Raw genomic sequence first — 20,481 nt, 5'->3', positions numbered from 1 at the left:
CTGGATGCGTATGAGCTGTGTTTTAACTTGCCGTATGCCAGAATTACACTTGAACTGAAGTGGGGGGTAATTTTTAACCGAGTAATTTTTAACAACTCGGCAGCATTTAGAAATATTAAGAGGTCCGCTGTAAGTTGTGGTTAAAGCAGTGAGTCGAGGCGTTGGGGGTTTAGGGGGGCGTGTATTTGGTTCGTTATTGGTGTGAAGGAGCCGAAGGAGGCCTCGAGAAGCGGGAACGAAAGTTGCTTTTTTAGCATCGAGTCTGGAAGAGTTGTCGCAACCTCGGGGGGCGGCCAGCGACAGCCGTCCGCCATGACAGGTACCGAGGCGGAAGTGGGCTCACCTCTCCGCCATGACCGGTACCGAGGCGGAAGGCCTTGCTCCGCCTGTCGTGACGTGTCATGGGGCCGGAGGGCGGCTGCGCACGGACTCGGTCGCGACGTGGAGCCCGGCGGCGCGCAGGCGCGGGGCCGCTCCCTCTCCTCAGCGCGCAGCCGAACCCGAGGCCGCCGGCCCCGCCGCCGCCGGGCAGCGGGCTCTGAGGGCGGGTCGCTCCCCGCCCGCCTCTGGGCTTGTGGGCCGGTGCCGCCGCCGCCGCGCGGGACCGGGCAGCGCGGAGGATGAGCTGGTTCAACGCCTCGCAGCTCTCCAGCTTCGCCAAGCAGGCGCTGTCGCAGGCCCAGAAGTCCATCGACCGAGTGCTGGACATCCAGGCCGAGGAGAGCCCCTGGTCCGACGCCGTCATCCCTGACTACGGCGACGGTAAGCACGGGCGGCCCCCGCCGAGCCCCCAGCCCGAGTGTGGGGCGGGCAAAGTCTCCCGCTGCCCGGCCCTGGCCGGGGCGGTGCCTTCCCCTCACCCTCCTCCTCCTCCCCTGGGGCAGGGGGATTACACTTGTGGGGGTTTAACCGGCCCTCCCGGTCCAAAGCCCGTTCTGCAACGCCTGTGGGGCTCGTCGTTCCCCCCTGACAGGCGAGAGAGAGAACTCTGACAGAAAGCTGAGGGAGCCTCAGCAGCACACGCAGGACCTGGTGGTTGTCAGCAGTGTCGTTGCTTTTTTTGCATGGGTAGCACTGCACTTCATGCCCATATTTCTCAAGGAGTTATTGTGGGTTTTTGTTTGTTTGTTTGTTTGTTTGTTTGGGGTTTTTTTGGCTTTTTTTTTTTTTTGGTGTGTGTGTGTGGTTTTTTTTGTGTGTTTTTTTTTTTTTTTTTCCCCCGAGGGACTTACAGGTAATAAAAATCGCTGTTTTTAAAAAAGAGGAAATTGTGTTCTTTCAGAGGCACAGATGGATTCGCTCCTTGCGATAGGAATTGCAGAGTAGTAGTGGAAAGTCTGGTCCGTGTAAGCCAAGTGAAGTTTCCACTTTTTGTGGTGTTAAATTCATAATCCTTCAACATTAGTTGAAAGGAATGTGTTGGTGGAAAAATTGTCAGGGCTTGATTATGAGGAAGTGTCTCCTTTGTGTGTATCCTAATGTCAAATCTGAAAGAATGATCAGTCATGAGCTGCTGTTTGGAAATGAAAGACCAAAAAGGAGCCCTCTCATTAGAAACTTTTTTTTTTTTTTTCCCCCATAAATAATATCTTAAAGGTAACAATGACTAAAGGAGAGGATGGGAAACTAAGTCATCTGGAATCAGTGTTCCTATTACAACTATATCTAGAAGTGTTTGTATTTGTAGGAGGAGGTTATTTCTAGGTATACGCACAGCAGAGTTAGATTTCTGGAAATTGAAAGCTGTAACAATTGAAAGTGTTTTCTAGGTTGGCTGCTCAGCAAAGTGTACTCTGTTTTGCATGTCTTCGTCCCTTTGTGGGAGTAAGGGTTTGGCAGTCACATACATAGTCTAGTGTTGTCTTAAATTACAGGAATTGTTTATAGAAGACTGTGTTGTGCTTAGGTTCTTAAAATTTTACACTTACCCAAACTGTTTTTTAACTTAATTAATATTTTAAGATTTATTGTAGTCCTGTAATTCATAAGGAAATCAGCAAAGATCAATCTGCATCTGTTTTTCAGGGAAAACATATCTGTGTTTTAAAAGCAGTCAAAATATTTTCTGAACATTGCAGTTCACTGGCAGGGCTTTTTCTGAAGCTATTGAATCACGGACAAGGTAGTAATAAATCAGATGTTTGTGGTATTTTTGGCAATAAGAGCAGTAATTATCTGAATTTGAGATCTTGGGGCCAATAGCTGTCAACAGTTTCCAAAAGTGGTAATCTGCTTTAAATATTGTAATTCGGTGGTTTTTAATACTGCTGCTGTATAAAGGGAGCTTGTTTTTAAGTAGCTTGAAATAGTTATGTTATCTAGATTATGTTTGTAGGTACGAAATCAAATTGGATATTATTTTTTGATTTATCTTTCTTACTTGCAATGCTACTGAAATTTGATGCTGAAATTCTTATTATCCTTGCTGCTGACAAGTCCTGGAAAACCTGCGAGAAATACAATAATAGGAACTGTTGACGTGATTTTAAGGCAGCTTCACAACTCATCAATTCAGTATTTCTCCACAGGAGATGAAGAAAAGTATCATTTTAACTGGGCTGCTGACAATGTGTGTTGTTAGCTTCATGCTGTTGCTTGGTGTGTGAGGAAAAATATGAAGCCTGTCACAAACTGAGAGGGCAAGAACCCTTCTTACAGTGTAAATTCTACAAATATTTAAAGCTTTTTTTCCCCCTGTTTTCTGTAATGGTGTGTAAAGTGTTTGTGTGCTACTGGCAGATAACTTTTAAGGCCTAGGAATTGTTTTCTCCTTTTGTAATCTCTATAATTATCTACTTGTAAACACAATTTTTCAGATTGTTTTGCCTAGCCTTCTCTCACTATGAGAAGCAGGAAGCCACGTTCTCTTTTGGTTGTTCCCTTTGCAAAGGAAACGCTTGCTTTTTGTGCCCAGTAGGCTTCAGACTTGCCTTTACAGCTTTCAGAATGCTGTATGGGCTTGTTTCCCCTTCCCAGATGCTTCTACCTATCTTCTTTCTGAAATTCTCACACTTGGATTTACTGATGTATTTCGTGTATGGTTTCTTTCTGCCTTTGCTTAAGTTACTGTTTAGCAGGGAGGGAGCAAGTAGGATCCGTTCAGATACTTCTACTTTCTAGAGGTGTCTGTGTCCACCTTGTCTTAGAATTACTTTGTCTCCCCATTAAGCTTCTTTTGCTTTGTCTAAAAATCAGTTCCAAGCTTTGTAAGGAAATAGTAACCAAAATTATACTGTTTGCGATTATGTAAAATACTCACTTTAAGTTACATGATATTGCAAACACTTTTTTTCTGAACTGTTACATCTAAAAGGATAAATACTGAAAAATACTATATTTTAAATGTTCTTGGCCTTTCTCTTTTTTTATTGTTTTAGGAACAAATTCTCTCATAAGCGGAGGATGGGATACTTCTTCCTGGGGCTTGAGTTCAAATACAGAACCACAAAATCAGCCAGTATCACCAACAGCAATCACTAAGCCAGTGAGGAGGACAGTAGTAGATGAATCTGAAAACTTCTTCAGTGCCTTTCTCTCTCCGACAGACGTTCAGAGTATACAGAAAAATCCAGTGGTGTCCAAACCCCCAGCCAAATCACAGCGACCCAAAGAAGAAGTGAAAAGCACTTTAAAGGAGTCTCAGCACCCCAGTCAGCTGGAAGTACCAGTGACAACAGAGGCAGAAGTGAAGGATTCCTCCGTAACTGTCCTAGTGGACTTGAAAAGCCTCGATATTCCCAAGGAGAAATTAGAAGAGAATCCTGTGCTTAAATCTAATGCCAAGCCTGAAGAAAGCACAAATGTAGGTAGTGACAAAAACGCGTCAGCTTTAAGTTTGGAAGTACCTGAAGATGCTCTTAGTGAAAAATCCAATGTAGGAGGGAATGGAACAGGAGGTGCACGGGATGGCACTTCACAGCCTCTTAATGCAGGTACAAAAGACATGGGTTTGGAAACTAAGGAGCGAAAGACTGAGGACAGGCAAAGCAATACACCGTCACCTCCAATTAGCACTTTCTCCTCGGGGACATCCACAACTAGTGATATTGAAGTTCTTGACCATGAAAGTGTAATAAGTGAGAGCTCAGTAAGTTCAAGACAAGAAGCTGCAGATTCAAAATCCAGTCTTCATCTAATGCAAACATCGTTTCAGCTTTTGTCTACATCTGCCTGCGCAGATTATAATCGTTTAGATGACTTTCAAAAAATGACTGAGAGCTGCTGCTCCTCTGATGCTTTTGAAAGAATAGATTCATTTAGTGTACAGTCTTTAGATAGTAGAAGTGTAAGTGAAATAAATTCAGATGATGAGTTATCAGGCAGGGCTTCTGCTTCAGCATCTGTCACTGTCAGTCCTTCTGCACCAAAGACAGAAATGGCTGATGGCCTGAAAAATAAATCTGAAAACTTGAATGACACTTCTGTTTTACATGCTGAGGAAGCTGAGATGGAAGAGAGTGGGAGAAGCGCAACCCCTGTTAATTCTGAGCAGCCAGATGTTTTGCTTGCCACTGTGCAAACTGTAGAGGAACAGATTGTGAAGGAGAAGGAGACTGAGCCGCAGCAGGATGCTGTTGAAAAATTGTTAGAAGAGGACACTGAAAAGCAAGAGCTTAAAAAGGTAACCACAAAACATTTTTTGCAAACTACAAGTGAAACTCCTTTCATGTCCTTGTATAGGTATTAGCTTCACCTTATTTGAACGAATTAATTGATGCTGAACTACCTTACCATGTAGAAAACTGTTCCTGATCTTCTGCAGTGGAAGAACAGTGGTGAAATTTCCAGTCAAAAAGCTTTGGGTTTCACCTATTTTACATAATTATCATTATTGTGAATTTAGAGTAGTGCTAGCGAACAGGAAGCCTTGATAAGTCAAATGTGTTACTTTAATTCTTTGGTATAATTTTGTTTGTTTGTTTTTTTTTTTTTTTCTATGAAGGCTAGAGGAGATTCCTTGAAGTATTTTGATTTGAATTATGGAAATACAAGGCTGTAGTATTTCAGCAATAATCAAGATAATATTTTGCAAGCATTTTTTTCCACAGACTTACAAACTATCAAAATTTGATTACATTCCAGGAGCATTATTCATCATTTTGAAGATAGCAGTAGTTAGTGTAAATAGGTCCTTTTTTCTAGATAAATGAAGATTTGTTTTTTAGCAGAAATAATACTTACTTTTAAAAAGAAGGTACACTAGGCTTTTTAATGAGGAAGATAAGCATAGTTATGAATAGTGAATAGTTTAAAAGAAATTTGTATGGCTTTAGATAGATGGAATGACTATAAATGTGATGAAGTAGGATATTCAAGTGTATGGAAGGCTAACCTGGAGTTTTGAAGGAGTGTGTTTTGTCCAGTTCTGCCGGTGTGTTGTGTACACTATCTTTTTTCCACTTCCTTGGTCACCTTCCTGTCCCTTATTCTTGTTTTTAATCAGATCACATGTTTTTAATAAAAACATGTGCTTTGCTCTGTTTCTTTGCATTTTGCTTTGCTCATAGTCTGTGTGTCTAATACATGACATAATTGGACCCTACTCATGGCTTTGCCCTGTAGGCATGTTTGCAATACTAATGCTGGTTTTGATGCTAACAAGGGAAGACAATTGCTTATGGAAGTTCACAAAACCCCAATGTAATCTGTGTTTTAAGGAAAGCATTTTTTGGGGGTGTAAATTGTACAGAATGTCAGTGTAAATTCCTTAGGGGACTCCAAAGCAATGTACTGTTATCCGTAAGTTTTCCTAACGTAAATGGTTATACACTGTGGGAAATAGTAATAATGGAAGACAGCAAATTTTATCTTTCATTGGCCAGATTCAGCTACTCTTAGAGAATCTGGTTTTTTTTTTTTTTTTTAATATTTGTATATTTGTATGTATGTTTATGTTATTTCTCTATAGCTTTCCAAAATATAGTATTAAGAAATGATTTTGATGATGTGACCTAAGAGCTCTTGACCCTGCCTGAAAGTTTTCTTCCCTCATCTGATATTGTTTTGCTGCTTTATGCTAATGTTTCACAGAAGAGACCTTCCAATGTAAATTATTCTGTGATTCTGTAAAGAGTGGTATGAGGAGCGCTGGGAGTCTTAATGGTTAATTCTAGCTATAGTTTTACAGGTTATCAGCTCTGCTGAAAAACTTCATTTATAATTAAATATAACTGATGATAATTTTGTCGAGGAATTTGACTGAGTCACATATACTTCCTTAGTAGGATTTCTACACCTGTAGAAAACAGGTGTCTTGTGTCTAGATATTGCTTAGTTCTAAATTTATGTGGCCGAAAGATGGTAATCTTCACTGACTTTTACCTCAAATTCCTAAAAGCATTGACAAGTTCAGCTTTAAATAGTGTTGGGAGGGGATGGTGGGGGGAAAGGGGAAGCCTGCCCCTCTTGTGTTTTAATTGTCCCATTCATCTGATCTTTATCTGTAAAAACATTGTCCAGATGATTGATTCATTAACTGAGAAACTGGAGAAGAGGGAAATACAGTTATTAAGTACTAGTAAAGAAAAGGCGCGCCTGGAAGAAGCTTATGATAACCTAAAAGAGTAAGTATGAAAATATACACAGTAGTGGGTGTAACTGTAACTTTGCTGTAATACAATCAGTAGACAATATTGTAAAACAAGTACCTTTGTAACTAGAACAAGGGTTGCAAGGGATGTGCACTGTTTGTGAATGGTGGAAATAACGATTGCATGTGCTGTGATGGTATTTTTTTAAAGCCACACTCTTTCTTGGGGCCAAAACCTCTTTTGGGAGGAGGCTAGTGAGAGATTTTCCAATAGGCAGGCAGTAGGAATGACAAACAGATGTGTAGAGTCAGACTTGGTTACTGATAAAGATCTTTATTATAAGACTAGATTCAGCTATTAGGAGAGGCTGACTTTTCTGATACAGATGTCTAAACCTGATTTACTAAGTAATTTTCTGACTCAAATGTAGTCAGTGAAAGTGTGGTAGAAAGGCTGGTTGTAGGGGGAAAACATGGATTCGTTATTTAATTCAGTTAAAAGGAAAAGAGAAGTTGGATTTACCAGTTTACTGGACAAATATCAAGTTTAAAAATTTGCGGATAATATGTGAAGATATTATTTCATGGCTAAATTGATCTTAACTTAAAAATATATTTAATCATTTGCCTTGTATATGGTACAGACTGTGGCTAATCAGAAAGAGCTTGATTAAGGGGCAAAACATTTAAGGTAAATCAAGCATTTCATTGTTTTCATGGGTAAATTACTGAATTAATAAAGATCTTTGATTAGTATTTCTAATGTGGCTGTGTTTTTTTGACTTCTGGTTAATGTGTAAAATAAGATAAAAAAAACAACAATACATTTTAAAAGCATTTAAGGCAACCTATTGCAAACTGCTTGGAATGTCACATAACGGTGCAGCTGTTCTGAAATGTTAATTTTCAATGTAGTGAAATGTTTAGAATGAAAGAAGAGAGCAGTAGCCTTTCATCGCTCAAAGAGGAGTTTGCTCAGCGAATTGCGGATGCTGAAAAGAAGCTCCAGCTAGCCTGCAAAGAGAGAGATGCAGCTAAAAAGGTAATTTGGCTTTTTAGTGAAATTAATGCTTATTGTTTTAGAACACAAATTTATTGAGATAAATTCATAAAAATTAAGCTAGGGAAAAGCATGAGACCATCAGGTGCTATCTCATGGTAACTAGCATAAGCTGATTCTAGCCTCCCAGGCTGCTTGTTATTTCCTTGTGTTGACACATGTATTCTTATAGCTGTATTGTGAGCAGAGTTAGGGAACTTATTTAGCTTAAAGTTAGCATGGTTTGGGGAAAAGAAGGTTTAATGTCTGCTCTGATTTACCTTGTACCCATATATGCATTTTCATTGGTGTGAGGGAGAGGAGTGGCCTGGGGATATGGGCGAGTGGTGAAGAATGGGAATGGCTTCTCTACAGGAATAACTGGTAGGAACATTGAGGACTGGTGACAGATTGGTTTGGAATGAGCAAAGAAGTTTGCAGCAACAAAGTTCACGGAGTTTAAATGTTCTTGACCTGGTATCACAGCATTACATTTCTCTAGTTTATCGCTAGTCTTCAAACTGTAAACTCGAATCTGTAACTCGAAAAAAAAATACTTTTCACAGTTGTTTCGTCACTGTGTGTGTCACTGTGTTGCCACAGTAGTAAGTTGAAATAGAAAAATTATCTGATACTCGTGTGTGAATATAACTGTTTTTATTGCAAAAGTTTAAAGTATAGAAAGTGAAATGGAAGGAGGAGTTGGAACAGATTGTACAGAGAATTTATGGAGTCTCAATCCTTGGAGGTTTTTAAAACTTGATGGAATAAGGCTCTAAACAATCTGATTTGATCAGATAATCTCCAGAGTTTCCTTCCAACCTAAATTGTTTTCGAAGAAAAGCCTTTTGAGAAGAAGGGGAGAATAAAAAAGTGTTCAGTGTAACTCACTGGGTGTTTTTCACTAAATATATTCTAATAAATGGTCATAAATATTTTATCCTGTTATTTAGGAAGTAAAGACTGTTAAAGAAGAATTGGCTACTAGGCTTAATACCAATGAAACTGCTGAATTACTGAAAGAAAAAGAAGAGCAAATCAAAGGATTGATGGAGGAAGGTGAGAAATAAATTTTTTAATAGTAAAAATTTGTAGAATAATTTGAAATGTACTGCCTTCACATACGAGTCTTCTTTATGTGGGAACAAATACAACATTTGAAGCACGCTAGATGCTTCTGAATGTTTGAACCATTTAGTTAATAGCAAAGAGCAGCAGGAAGGATCAGTCAAATACAGATGGCTAGAGATGTTCTTTCTGCAGTTAAAAGGTGCTGTGAGATTAAAACCAGCGAGCAGTGCAACATTCTGTGTTCCATTCAGCAGAAGTCTAACTAGGACATTGTTCAAGGTGTTTTCTACAGTGTTTCTCTTATTACTTTTTTATTTTGGAAGTAAAATACAGTTACTAAATGAACAGGCCATTTGGGGTTTTTTCCTGGTATAATGAGCTCATTTTGTTTTACTGTCAAAGCCTTTCACTGCCTATCCTATCTCACTATAGCTTAGTGTAGCAAGGTCATGTCATAATAAGGTAGATTTAAAACTTAAGAACTTGCATGAAAAAAATGTAAGAGTAAGTATTTCCATACATATTTGGTGGTTATTTTAATGGGTCTGAAGAGCAGGGGGAGGTGTGAATAGAGAGAGTTCATAGAAGAACAGCAATATGCACTAGCTTTATGTTAATTTTCTTCACAGGAGAAAAGCTTTCCAAACAGCAGCTGCACAATTCCAACATTATTAAGAAATTAAGAGCCAAAGAGAAAGAGAGAGAAAATACTAACACAAAACAAAACAAAAAAATTAAGGAATTGGAAGAGGAATTGCAGCATTTAAAACAGGTGAGATATTTGGGTGTGGGTTTTTTTTAAAGCTTTTTGTATTATCTGCAGAGTAGCCTTTTGGGGAGGCTCTAGATAGACTGATTTTATTTTCTGGGAGACTTCTCTAATACATATTGGAACACTGAGATATGATTTCGATGTGTGTTCTCAGAGCAGTTTAAAACTGCAGTCAGGGAACATTCCAGCTGCTTGTTTGCACTTGCACTACTGGTTATCAGGTGGGCTGACCAAATTCAGTACGCTACGTTTTAGCTGGAAAACCTGTACCAGCAAAATTTGGGCAGTTTTTTTGCTCAGCTGATGGTTGAATCAAGACCTTACAAGCAGCAGACTCACTATGAGGAAGTATGTGAAACTGGTGGAGAGCAGCCACCTCCTCTGGGAAGACGGAGATGCTCTGGGGAGCAAAACCTTTCTCTTTTGGCCAAGTGTTAGACGGGTTTAGTCATTTTGTGTAACTTCATCCTGAATTGGTTGCCACAGTTGTCATTGTCCTCAGATGGCGTTGTCTACCCCATGGACTGGGATTAGTCTCATGCTTCTTGTTTGCACTCTCACAGGTACTTGATGGCAAGGAAGACCTTGAGAAGCAACATCGAGACAGCATTAAACAACTGAACAGTGTTGTAGAGCGACAGGAAAAGGATCTTGCTAAACTTCAGGCAGAAGTGGAAGACCTTGAAGAACGGAACAGAAGTGTCCAGGCAGCCCTTGACAGTGCATACAAGTAAGCAGACCTTTGAGTGCCTGTCTTCAACCATAGATTCAGCTTCTGTGTCATTCTTGGGCAATGCCTGTGAAACGTTAATATATCACAAAGTTATTTACAAAGTCACTGTTGACATTGTATAAACTGTAAAAAGCATTGCTTTTTTTATTTTTTTTTTCCCTCCCCAGGGAACTTGCAGATCTTCATAAAGCTAATGCTACAAAGGACAGTGAGGCACAAGAAGCAGCCCTAAGTCAGGAAATGAAGGCAAAGGAGGAGCTTGGGTTAGCTCTGGAGAAGGCCCAGGATGAGGCACGACAGCAACAAGAAGCTTTGGCAATTCAGGTGGGTCTTAAATGCAGCAAATAAAACTTTTTCACTGAACAAATAAATGTACTCAGATGGTGTGTGCATCTGGCATAATGAACCAGATGTAATATGAGATGGAGCTTGTTTTTGTGTACTCAGCAAATACTTGATGGATTTCTTTCCTGTGAACTTGATCAGTCTTTAGTGGTAGTTGTTCTACACTTTAAATTTTTACTTTTATTAAAAAATACCTTTATTTTTACATGTCTAAATACAGGGACTTGGACTGGCTCAACATTAATTTTGTAGTGCTTTTACCATGACGCAAAGGTCAAGAAATTCAATTGGACAAAATTTTTAGTGATGAATAATTGTAACTATTTACGTGAATGCAAAACTTAAGCCTTTAACTCGTAAACAGACATACTCTGTTAACAGTGTTTAAAAATGGTGTAAGACTGTAGCAACTGATAGGTGGTACTATAACTTTTGGCAAGAAATTAGTGACGATGTGTTATTTATTTAGGTGACAGACCTGAGGCTAGCTCTGCAACGTGCAGAACAGCAGGCAGCAAGAAAAGAAGACTATTTACGCCAGGAAATTGGTGAACTACAACAGGTGCTGTAGCAAATAGATGATGTCAACTTGTGTCTGCAAGGAGGGCTTCTAAAAACTGAAAATGAAATGCTAGCGTGACATTAATATCCGGAAAAAGAGGCTTTGTTTTCCTGGTTACCTGCAGTATTTGTCCTGTGTAAAACAACAATCAAAATATTGAAGGAAATGTTTTTTTAATCACATATTGAAAACAGAATCATAATTTTTATGATGCTTTTTAAATGTAATGCCACCCTTTTAGTATAAGACAAAGTACAGCCATTAAGTTTGTAACAGTCCTCTAAAATTGCTAGCAAATATTATTTTAAATTACTCTTTAGCTACTGCTTAATGTTTTTCTTGTTCTTAAGGTCCAGAAGATAGATTATTGCCAAAATGTTTCAAGTGATTTCCAGAGGGCTCTTGAAATGTAAATTTCTGGACTGTTGCTCTGTCATGTATCTAAAAATGTTAGGCTTCTGTCTTGGAATTTCACACTGTACTGTGAGTCTGAACATACGAGTTTTAGAATGTAAAGCAACTGCTACGTGTTTAGCTGAATTCTGTATTGACCTTTTAATCCATCATATGATTTGTACAGCTTAATTATATTTGATTTGTGATTTCAGAGACTCCAAGAAGCAGAGAGCCGGAACCAAGAACTAAGTCAAAGTGTTACATCTGCTACGCGGCCACTTCTCCGGCAGATAGAAAATCTGCAAGCCACGCTGGGAGCACAAACCTCTGCATGGGAAAAATTGGAAAAGAACCTTTCTGACAGACTCGGTAAGAAGTTTTTAGCTTTTGCTGAACAGTGAGGCTCTTGGTGAGGATGTGAGATGGCTGAAGGTAAATGTAAAGGGCTTGACATTTGCCCAAAGTGTAGATGGTGAGTCAGGAGAGACAAGCACAAAGTGCTTGTCTGTAAAGAAATGGTATGTTGGGATATTCTGCCAAGGCTCTTGGACAGGTAACTCACTGATTCTCTCTAAAACACAGTGTAACATCAGGTTGTAGGATAGAGGTGTTAAGGTATACATGTCCTTACAGCATCTAAAGAAAGGATGGACATTGAGACCCTGGAAGTACACCAGCATTTTCAGTTGTCAAGTCTGGTGCTTGGATTCCGTATTGTAAAGGTTCGAATAATATACTTACCTAACTGCATAGATAATCAGACGTATTTGTTGGTATAGTAGTATTCTATTATTTTAAATGAAAAATGCATAAAATGCCCAAAGATGGACCCAGAGAAATTACTACTTTTCTGGAGGCAATCTGTAGTTGTGCGTTGCTTTCTGAAAGAGTATGAAGTCTCCTTGTTCTGCATTGCTTGTTCCTCTAACTATATGGTGGAAAATATTTAATTTCCTTTACAGTAGAAAACAGTTCTGGGGTTGTTCTGTTTTTTTGTTTGCTTTTTTAAAAAGAAAAATTAGCTTAATCTAAAAAATCTCAAATTCCATTTTGGTGCCTAAATAAGTGGCCCATATCATAGATGCTTGATCAAAAAAGTTAAATTCCATGTTTTTCTTTACTTAATATTTAGGTGAGTCTCAAACTCTTCTAGCAGCAGCTGCTGAGAGAGAACGGGCTGCCACAGAAGAACTTCTTTCTAACAAAATTCAGATGTCTTCTGCTGAATCTCAGAATAGTCTTTTAAGGCAAGAAAATGCACGCCTTCAGGCTCAGCTGGAAATTGAGAGAAACAGACTGAAGAAAATGGAAAATGAAAACAGTAGGTGAGTTGCATTTTTGGTTAACAGTGCCTCTTTAAAATTGTAGTGAAATGGTGTAAGCTACCTCTTACATAAGCATCTGCAGCAGATCTCTCTGCAAGTTGGCAGATTTGGTTCTTTTGGGTGTTGATACAACTGTGCAAAATGACAGAAATTGATAAAGCTGACCAGCTTGTTAAGGATATTTTGTTTCATGCTAAAGATTGCCTGAGGTATGTTACTTTCATATATTAAAACCGTGAAGTTATGTTTGTTTTAAAAGTATACGAATCTAAACACAGAATACTTACTGACTATCTCTACCTCTTTCTTTCCTCAATGTAGGTACGAGGTTGAACTAGAAGGACTCAAAGATGAGTATGCAAAAACCTTGGAAGATGCAAAGAAAGAAAAGGTATTTCCTATTTCAGCTTTAAGGTATGTTATCACTGAAGTCTAAGCAAGCAGGAATTTAACAACCTGTATTTATTTTTGTAGACACTGCTAGCTACTCAGTTAGAAATGGAGAAGATGAAAGTTGAACAGGAAAGAAAGAAGGCAATTTTTGTGCAAGAAGCAGCAAAGGAGAAGGTACCCAAACCTAATATTTCTGTTCAAACTTATTGATGCTATCAGTATTTTAGTAGATATCTAGAACCTGAAATTGTCACAAGCAGCAAAGTGGACTTAGAGCAACACAGTATATACTTGTCAGCCTGGGCATTAGGGACTTGGTTTTTTCTTTATGGTGGCTGCCTTTTATTTCCAGTGAAATAAGTGCTTGTGTGATACTCACTGAAGGGAGTCTTGAGTAATAGTCTGTTTAACCTGAGAAGAGATAAAATGTATGGATAATGATTGATTTAATCTTCTGATTCTTTTTTTGAATGCACTTGGATTATTTTTCTTCTGAAGTTACTTATTTTCTTTGCTTAGACTACTAGCATTGCTTCCATGGAATTCCCACTTCACATTTTACGTGACTGCATAATGTACCCTGTGCTTTCCAGCTTAAGTCACAGAACAGGCCTCAGTAGTCAGTAACTTTGTTACTGCTAATTAGCAGTTGATATTCAAGTAAAATTGTTTCTATTACTGGTTCCTTACCATCTCCAGTAAGTGCTGGATTGTTCAGAGGCTAGTGTACTTTCAGATGCTGCCTGTAAAAAAAGGATAGTCTGGAAGGTATGTCAGTAAGGTATTGGCATGTGAGAAATCTCAGAATTGGATTAATAGTTCCTTTTTTTTTTTTTTTTTAAGTGTATTAACATGCATTCTAAAAAGAGATATACTTCCGGGTTTAGGATATTCTTCCTGTGATATATTTGGGCATACAAAACTGCCTCTGAATCTCCCTTGGCTTCTTGAAAGAGAAATTCTTTTGGTGTAATTCACAACTAGTCTTTTCCTGAAAAGTCTGAGGATTTGAATGTAGGCTGGAAGTGTTAGTAGCACAGTAATTCTTCATTGTTGAATTGTCATAGAGTTTAGGGGGAAGGAGAAAGGTTCTCTGTCACACTGTGTTCTATAGTTGGTGGTGGAAAAGGGCAGTCTGTTCTTTACAGAATCTGTCTTTCACCATCTTGTAAACGTTTATCTAACTGGTGATGTCATGTGTGGGTATGTTGTTTGTTGTTTTTTTTATAAAGGATCGGAAGTCATTTACAGTTGAAACTGTTTCAAGTACTCCGTCTATATCACGTTCTAGTTCTATAAGTGGAGTTGACATGGCAGGTCTTCAGACATCTTTCCTCTCACAGGTATCACGTGTCAGTTATGTTGGCTTTTTCTTGACAGACTGCTTGCTTTCTTCTTCAAAAAGTTGTATTAATGTAGAAAATTACTCTTTAAAAATATGTTGGCCTTAGACAAGATAATGCCTATGCAGAAACATCTAAAACCTGCATACAATATGTTTATGACTAAAGCATCTGTGAAAGACAGTGTGAAACTACAACCTCTATTGCAGAGTGATATATAAATGTACTGGTGCTGAGTTCATGTGTCTAACTTCATGTAGAAGAATTGAATAACACTAGTAGGAGTCAATTCTGTTTATTTTTACTAGCAGTCCCAGTTTGGGGCACAACCCTGCCCCCTGGGCAGTATCATTGACTGGTGTGGTCTGTGTGAAGTCTGCTGCTTTCCTAGGGATATGGTTATCAATGTCCAAATTAAATGGCACTTGTATAGGTGACTTGAGAACTTGCCAGTAAGGAGCTATCTCAGATTGTACCCATTCACCTTACGCTTTTGTTTTAAAACCAAACTTCAAGCACTGAAATGCTTGCCTAGTAACAGTATAATTTTAAATCTTAAATGAAAAAACATTTTGGGAGAAGGAAGATTCCAAAGAGTGCACATTTTTTGTCTGAGTTTAAGCTTCTCTCACCTTTTTGTAGGATGATCCTCATGATCACTCATTTGGACCAATAACTACTAGTGGGAGCAATCTTTATGATGCTATAAGGATGGGAGCAGGTTCAAGTATAATTGAAAACCTTCAATCACAGCTAAAACTAAGAGAAGGAGAGATTTCACATCTACAGGTACTGTAGTTAATCTTACATAAACAAGTATAGCATTTATAAGTGTAAATACTAGTGCAATCAATATTATAATCAGTTTTTATATTCAATATAAAATATGTGCAATCAGTTTTATATTCAGAAAGCTCGGTCCCTCTCCTCACAGTGGAGTGTGTTCACTCTTCCTTCTTCCCCTTTCTTGACCATTCTGTTAACCAGGACAGTCACTGGAGGTGTGTGTAGGGAAGAGCAAGAGAAGGATTTGTTGTTCCCTTTTTTGTTTTGGCAAGGACCTATCCAGAAAACTGATCTTTATCTGTAAAGGAAAAAAACCCAAACCACTGATTGGATTTGGGAGGAAAATGAGAGTCCCTCCAGGCTGTGATGTTTCATAGTCTGGTTTAAGAAAAAACCTTAATTACTTTATCAAAATATTTTGATACAGTGTTTTATAAATACAGTAAATTCCTTCATCCTCCTAATGGTTAAAAGTGTTTACCTTAGCTGGAAATTGGAAACCTTGAGAAAACTCGATCAATAATGGCAGAAGAACTGGTTAAATTAACAAATCAAAATGATGAACTTGAAGAAAAAGTGAAGGAAATACCAAAATTACGTGCACAGTTAAAGGTAAGTATATTTCTGATGTAAAATTTATGGTTTGTTTTTTTGGGTTTTTTTTTTAATATCCCTATCAATTTAGGATTATATTCAAATCTGTCCCTAATCATAAATGACTGAAGAGCCTAGTGGTTGAGTTTTGTTTTTTTTTTTTTTCTATATTAGAATCTGAAGATGCCTACTCTATGACTAGGTAGTCACTTCAAAATGCAGTTGTTAGAAATGTGCACTGTGCATAAGATTGCATGCTAAATCGAGGAGAGAATGGTTTTTCTGCTTCTCTCATTTAAGACATTGTCTGGAAGTAGTCTTTTTAAAGGAAGGGGTGTTCTGATAGCATGGATTTATGAAAGTTTGGGGTAGAAGCTGAATGAGCATGCAGTACTGATACAGGTAATAGGACAAATGTTTTAATCCTCTGAATGTTTAAAAACTTAAATTGAAATATTGGAAGTAGTTTGGGAGTAATTTTGAAAATTATCATTCTTCTTTGAATGCAGAACTTTGAAATGTTTCCTTGGGAAATTTACAAACTGTGATTGTTCCTGTAGTAAAAGTTAGTGCAGTTTGCTGGTTTTTAATGCTTACAGCAGTTGAGCTTCAAGGTGCTTCAGTACATGCTCCGAAATCTGCACAAATTCTTTGTAGTCAAGGATCTTTGTTTTTGGAATATCTTCTTTTTATATCTAGAGTATAAATCTAGCCATATTCAGAGTGTCAAAGCATTGAAGTTTTTTTGAAGAGTTTACTATGTGCTTCATTGTAGAGTACTTATACTTTAGTAAAATAATGCTACACTTATCTTCCCTAGTAGTATAAAACACTATCCTAGCAGCAACTCAGAAAAAACTTGAAAACCTGTCAGTTAACAAACTGCATGTCCTTGCAGGATTTGGATCAAAGATACAATACAATTCTTCAGATGTATGGAGAGAAAGCAGAGGAAGCTGAAGAACTCCGACTGGATCTTGAAGACGTGAAAAACATGTACAAGACTCAGATAGATGAACTTTTAAAACAAAGACAAAATTAATTCCTGCTGGAACTCTTAACATTATATGATAACAGATTGTAAAGATAAATGTTCATGTACATGCTGAATTCAAATGTCTTGTAAAAAAAATAACTGTATTATAGAAAGTGTGACTATATAATAGAGTTCATATGTTGACAAAAAAAAAAAATCAGTGCTTTAAGTGTCTTGTACTATCTGCAGTTAAATTATTTGTGCAGTATTTAATTTTTTTTTTCTCAATCATCCCTTTATTTAAGTTTTTGCTAAACCATGGACCATTTTACTTGTAAACAGTGCAGAAATTATGATTGTTACCTTGTGAGACCAGCACTGGAAGGCATGAGTTTTGGTAAAGTAGGTCTGGATTCATAAACTCTGTATATTTACGAAAACAACATTAGAAATCTTTTAAAAATCTTCTTAGTATGAGTTTTTCTAAAATCTCATTAGTAAATTTTTAACAACAAAATAGCAGTGGCTTGTTATCTGAAGCATCATTGGTGGATATTTTTGAGAGGAAAATCTCATTTATACTTGCAACATCTGAACATGTTGGGATGATAATTCTCTATTCTTGGACAAATCGGATTAGTCTGATTATTTTACACTAAGTCCTCTAAGCAGAGTGTGAGACTCAGGTGAGACTTTATAAATTACAGCTTCCTCTTGTGTATTGCTTGTGTTGTCTCATGAGCTGTCTGGACACAGCAGCTCTGCTTGTAATTCTAAATGTGTTTAACTTCTAACACCAGAAATCTGAACTATTCAATATCTGTTCCAGGTTTGGATACTGATTTCTAACAGTAGCTCAAACAGTTCAGAAGAATGCAGGAAGGTGATTGTTTTTTTAAATTAATTGCTGCTGCTCTCATGTTTCCTTGTATATTAGTAACAAGGTTTAGACTTTTTGCAAACTTGGACTGTGACTTAAGATAGTTTTCAAGCAAGTCTCCAGTGACTGCAAAGTATTTCTCATGCCATTCCTTCAGCAAGGTATTGGTCAAATGGCATCCGCGTGGCTTGAAGTTTAGCTGCATTTTTGGTAATGTCAGAGGAAACGTTTGAATTGGACCCTTGGGAATGCTGAGAATCGGGGGAAGAAGCTTGTGTCTTCCTCTCTGCATTCCAGACAGCAAATATTTTGCTACATCTCAGAACTGTAGCCATGATAGGTACTTGTGTGAAATACTCAGCAGCTGAAATGCTTTGTTTATCATACTGTTGGCTCTACTGTGAGAGGTCTTTTTTCCTCTGTGCACGTTGTAATTTGTGTCGGAGAACTCTGTTCCTGCCTGCATATTCAGTGGCCTGAGAGAGACAAAGGATGTGAATGGTGAGAAATGTCTTCTGGAGAAAAGCCTCTCAGTAATACAACTTTCCTACAGGTGTTAGGGATTTATTACTCATAGGGAGAACAGTTAGTCACTGTAGTTACACAGGCAAGGATATGTTTGGAAAAGCCTAGTTCAGTTTGAGATTCAGGCAGTTATTCTGAGGATTTCAGTAAAGCCATAGAGCAAGAACACTAAACTTTGCCTTAACTCCCCATCTGTCATAGAAACTTTAAACTGCTTTAATAAGATAAGACTTCCTTTTTATTTTATTTTTCATAGGGAGGTGGGAAGGAGCTACCCTCTTACTGTCTTAGTTTCAGTTTTGGAAACAAGGTGAAATCATTTTACTTACGAAGAAACTCTAAATTTAACATGCTTTCATATTGAAGCATGGTTGGTTGCTCTAAGTTTCAAAAAAAAAAAAAAAAACCAAAACAAAACCAAACAACCCCCAGCACAACAACCACACCCCACCCTCCCCCAAAAACCCCTCTACTCCAAAAAACCCGAAATCCCATTCTGTATAACACACTTATTGGAACTTACTAATTTGCTGTGTGTTAGAATTAATGTGTGCAAATGTTAGAAGTTCAGCCTTTTCTTAAAAAAAAAGAAACTGAATTTTTATGATGATCAAAGATTAGAAATTCTATTCAGCTTTTATCTATTGCAGCAAATTAAGAAATTGCTGATTTTCACCATTTTTTCATAGTGTTGGTAAACAAATGCAGCACTCTCCAAAAAAAAAAAAAAAAAAACAACTCCTTTGAACTTTTATTTGGACCTATTGCTGCCAGTGCTTTTGAAGGTAACATTTCCTGTGTAATTTGTGAGTAGATGCTCCTCAAGGGCTGACAAGTGCAGGTTTGAGTATGTCTGGGACTATCTTGGGTTTTCAGGAAGAGCTTAGGTAAATGGGAAATTTTACCATCCAGTCTGCATTAACTATTTTAGATATAAAAGCCTTTGTCAGAGTATTAGATTTTTTAAATTTTACAAAAGTAGATGTAAATACTTGCATTGACTATTTTTGGATTCTTTATTCCCATTTTGTGCAACCTTTAGGATCACATGAAATCAGATGGCCTACTGTGTCTTAATCCTCAAAGCCTTAGGAAAGAAAGTGGCTGTTGGAAGGTAACAAAGTATTCTGTTTTGGTCATCTGTGATCTAATTCTTGTATGCTTGTTTTGAAGAAACATTAATGTCTGCTTGTATACCTTAAGTTCATTGCTGTTGCTGAAATTGCCTAGGAAAGTAACATGGAAAACGAAAGGACTTAGGTCAGAATAGTAATGTCTCCTTCTGCTTAAATTTATTGGTTTAGAATATTCCTTCTGAAAGCATCTAATTTAGACCTCATTTTCACTGCATATGCAAGTATGAAGAAGTGCTCTTTAAAGGTTTACTCAGAGCATGCTGTTTAGAGGGGGTTTATTTCCTGCTGGGCAAGGAAACAGTCCTCTGTTAAGGCAGGTGGGTTTGGGTGAGGTACAGACTGTGCTGGTCCTCATTATTCTGGGCCTGGTGTTGCATCATTTATGAACAGAGGAGTTGCTGTTCAAAATCCCCAGTATCCATCCATGAGAGGGGGGGGTAGATCCATTCGTTTTTTCTGTCCTGTTCTAAGTTAGTTGCAATTTATGTATGTATGTTTTACTAAGGGCTATCATGATCCTGAATCTGAAACAAAATGGGTTATTGTATGGTGAAATTGGAACCTTGGTTTCTAGTTGTAAAATGTGTATAAACTGTAAAAAGCATGGGTCAGGGTATAATAAAATTTTGTGCTAAGAGCGTGCTCTGGTTCTCCTTGAGAAAAGACTTGAAAAGAGTTTGGTGGTGGCTGGGTGTGTACGAGCCTAGGGGTATGAAAGGAAGATATTGCTAAAGTTAGAATATATCAAATGTAGTTGGAATTTAGAGTTACAAATGCCAGTTAAAATCTTGTGGTGTCATTGGGTATATAGGTACGAGAGGCTGGTTTATTTATAACTGCACTCTAGTAGTGGGATTAAAGATAGTGTGAAATTTAGGCTAATTATTGGAGTGGAACAGCTCTGTGGTTCAGCAGTGCCTGTAGTGGGGGTCAGCACCTTGGCCGGGGCCTGCCGCCTGTCCCGGGGGGTTCCCGTGTCACCCACGGCTGCACCTCCTGTAAACGGGGGGAGAAGAGGCTTCCTGGGGCGGAAGGAGCCAGAGTACTCGGGTGTTAGTGCCCCGCGGCACTTGTCG

The 20,481-nt window shown here is 38.2% G+C and overlaps 1 protein-coding gene across 1 annotated transcript; it reads left to right on the top strand.

The window, feature by feature from the left end:
- Positions 1 to 437: 437 nt before the first annotated feature.
- TMF1 (TATA element modulatory factor 1) lies at positions 438 to 20,042 on the top strand. The gene is made up of 17 exons (XM_042799589.1): positions 438 to 762; positions 3,378 to 4,621; positions 6,460 to 6,563; positions 7,445 to 7,571; positions 8,522 to 8,627; positions 9,269 to 9,411; positions 9,975 to 10,141; positions 10,312 to 10,468; positions 10,959 to 11,051; positions 11,660 to 11,816; positions 12,580 to 12,772; positions 13,094 to 13,163; positions 13,247 to 13,339; positions 14,398 to 14,508; positions 15,151 to 15,297; positions 15,781 to 15,906; positions 16,787 to 20,042. Exons 1-17 carry the CDS (start codon positions 621 to 623, stop codon positions 16,928 to 16,930), a joined length of 3,324 nt encoding a protein of 1,107 aa, XP_042655523.1. The 5' UTR covers positions 438 to 620; the 3' UTR covers positions 16,931 to 20,042.
- Positions 20,043 to 20,481: the final 439 nt, after the last annotated feature.

The sequence above is a fragment of the Tyto alba genome, unplaced genomic scaffold (assembly GCF_018691265.1).
Source record: "Tyto alba isolate M040663 unplaced genomic scaffold, T.alba_DEE_v4.0 Super-Scaffold_3, whole genome shotgun sequence".
In the NCBI taxonomy this organism is placed as follows: Eukaryota; Metazoa; Chordata; class Aves; order Strigiformes; family Tytonidae; genus Tyto; species Tyto alba.
Note: the sequence above shows the minus strand (reverse complement) of the source record. Positions and strands in the feature narration are given on the sequence as shown.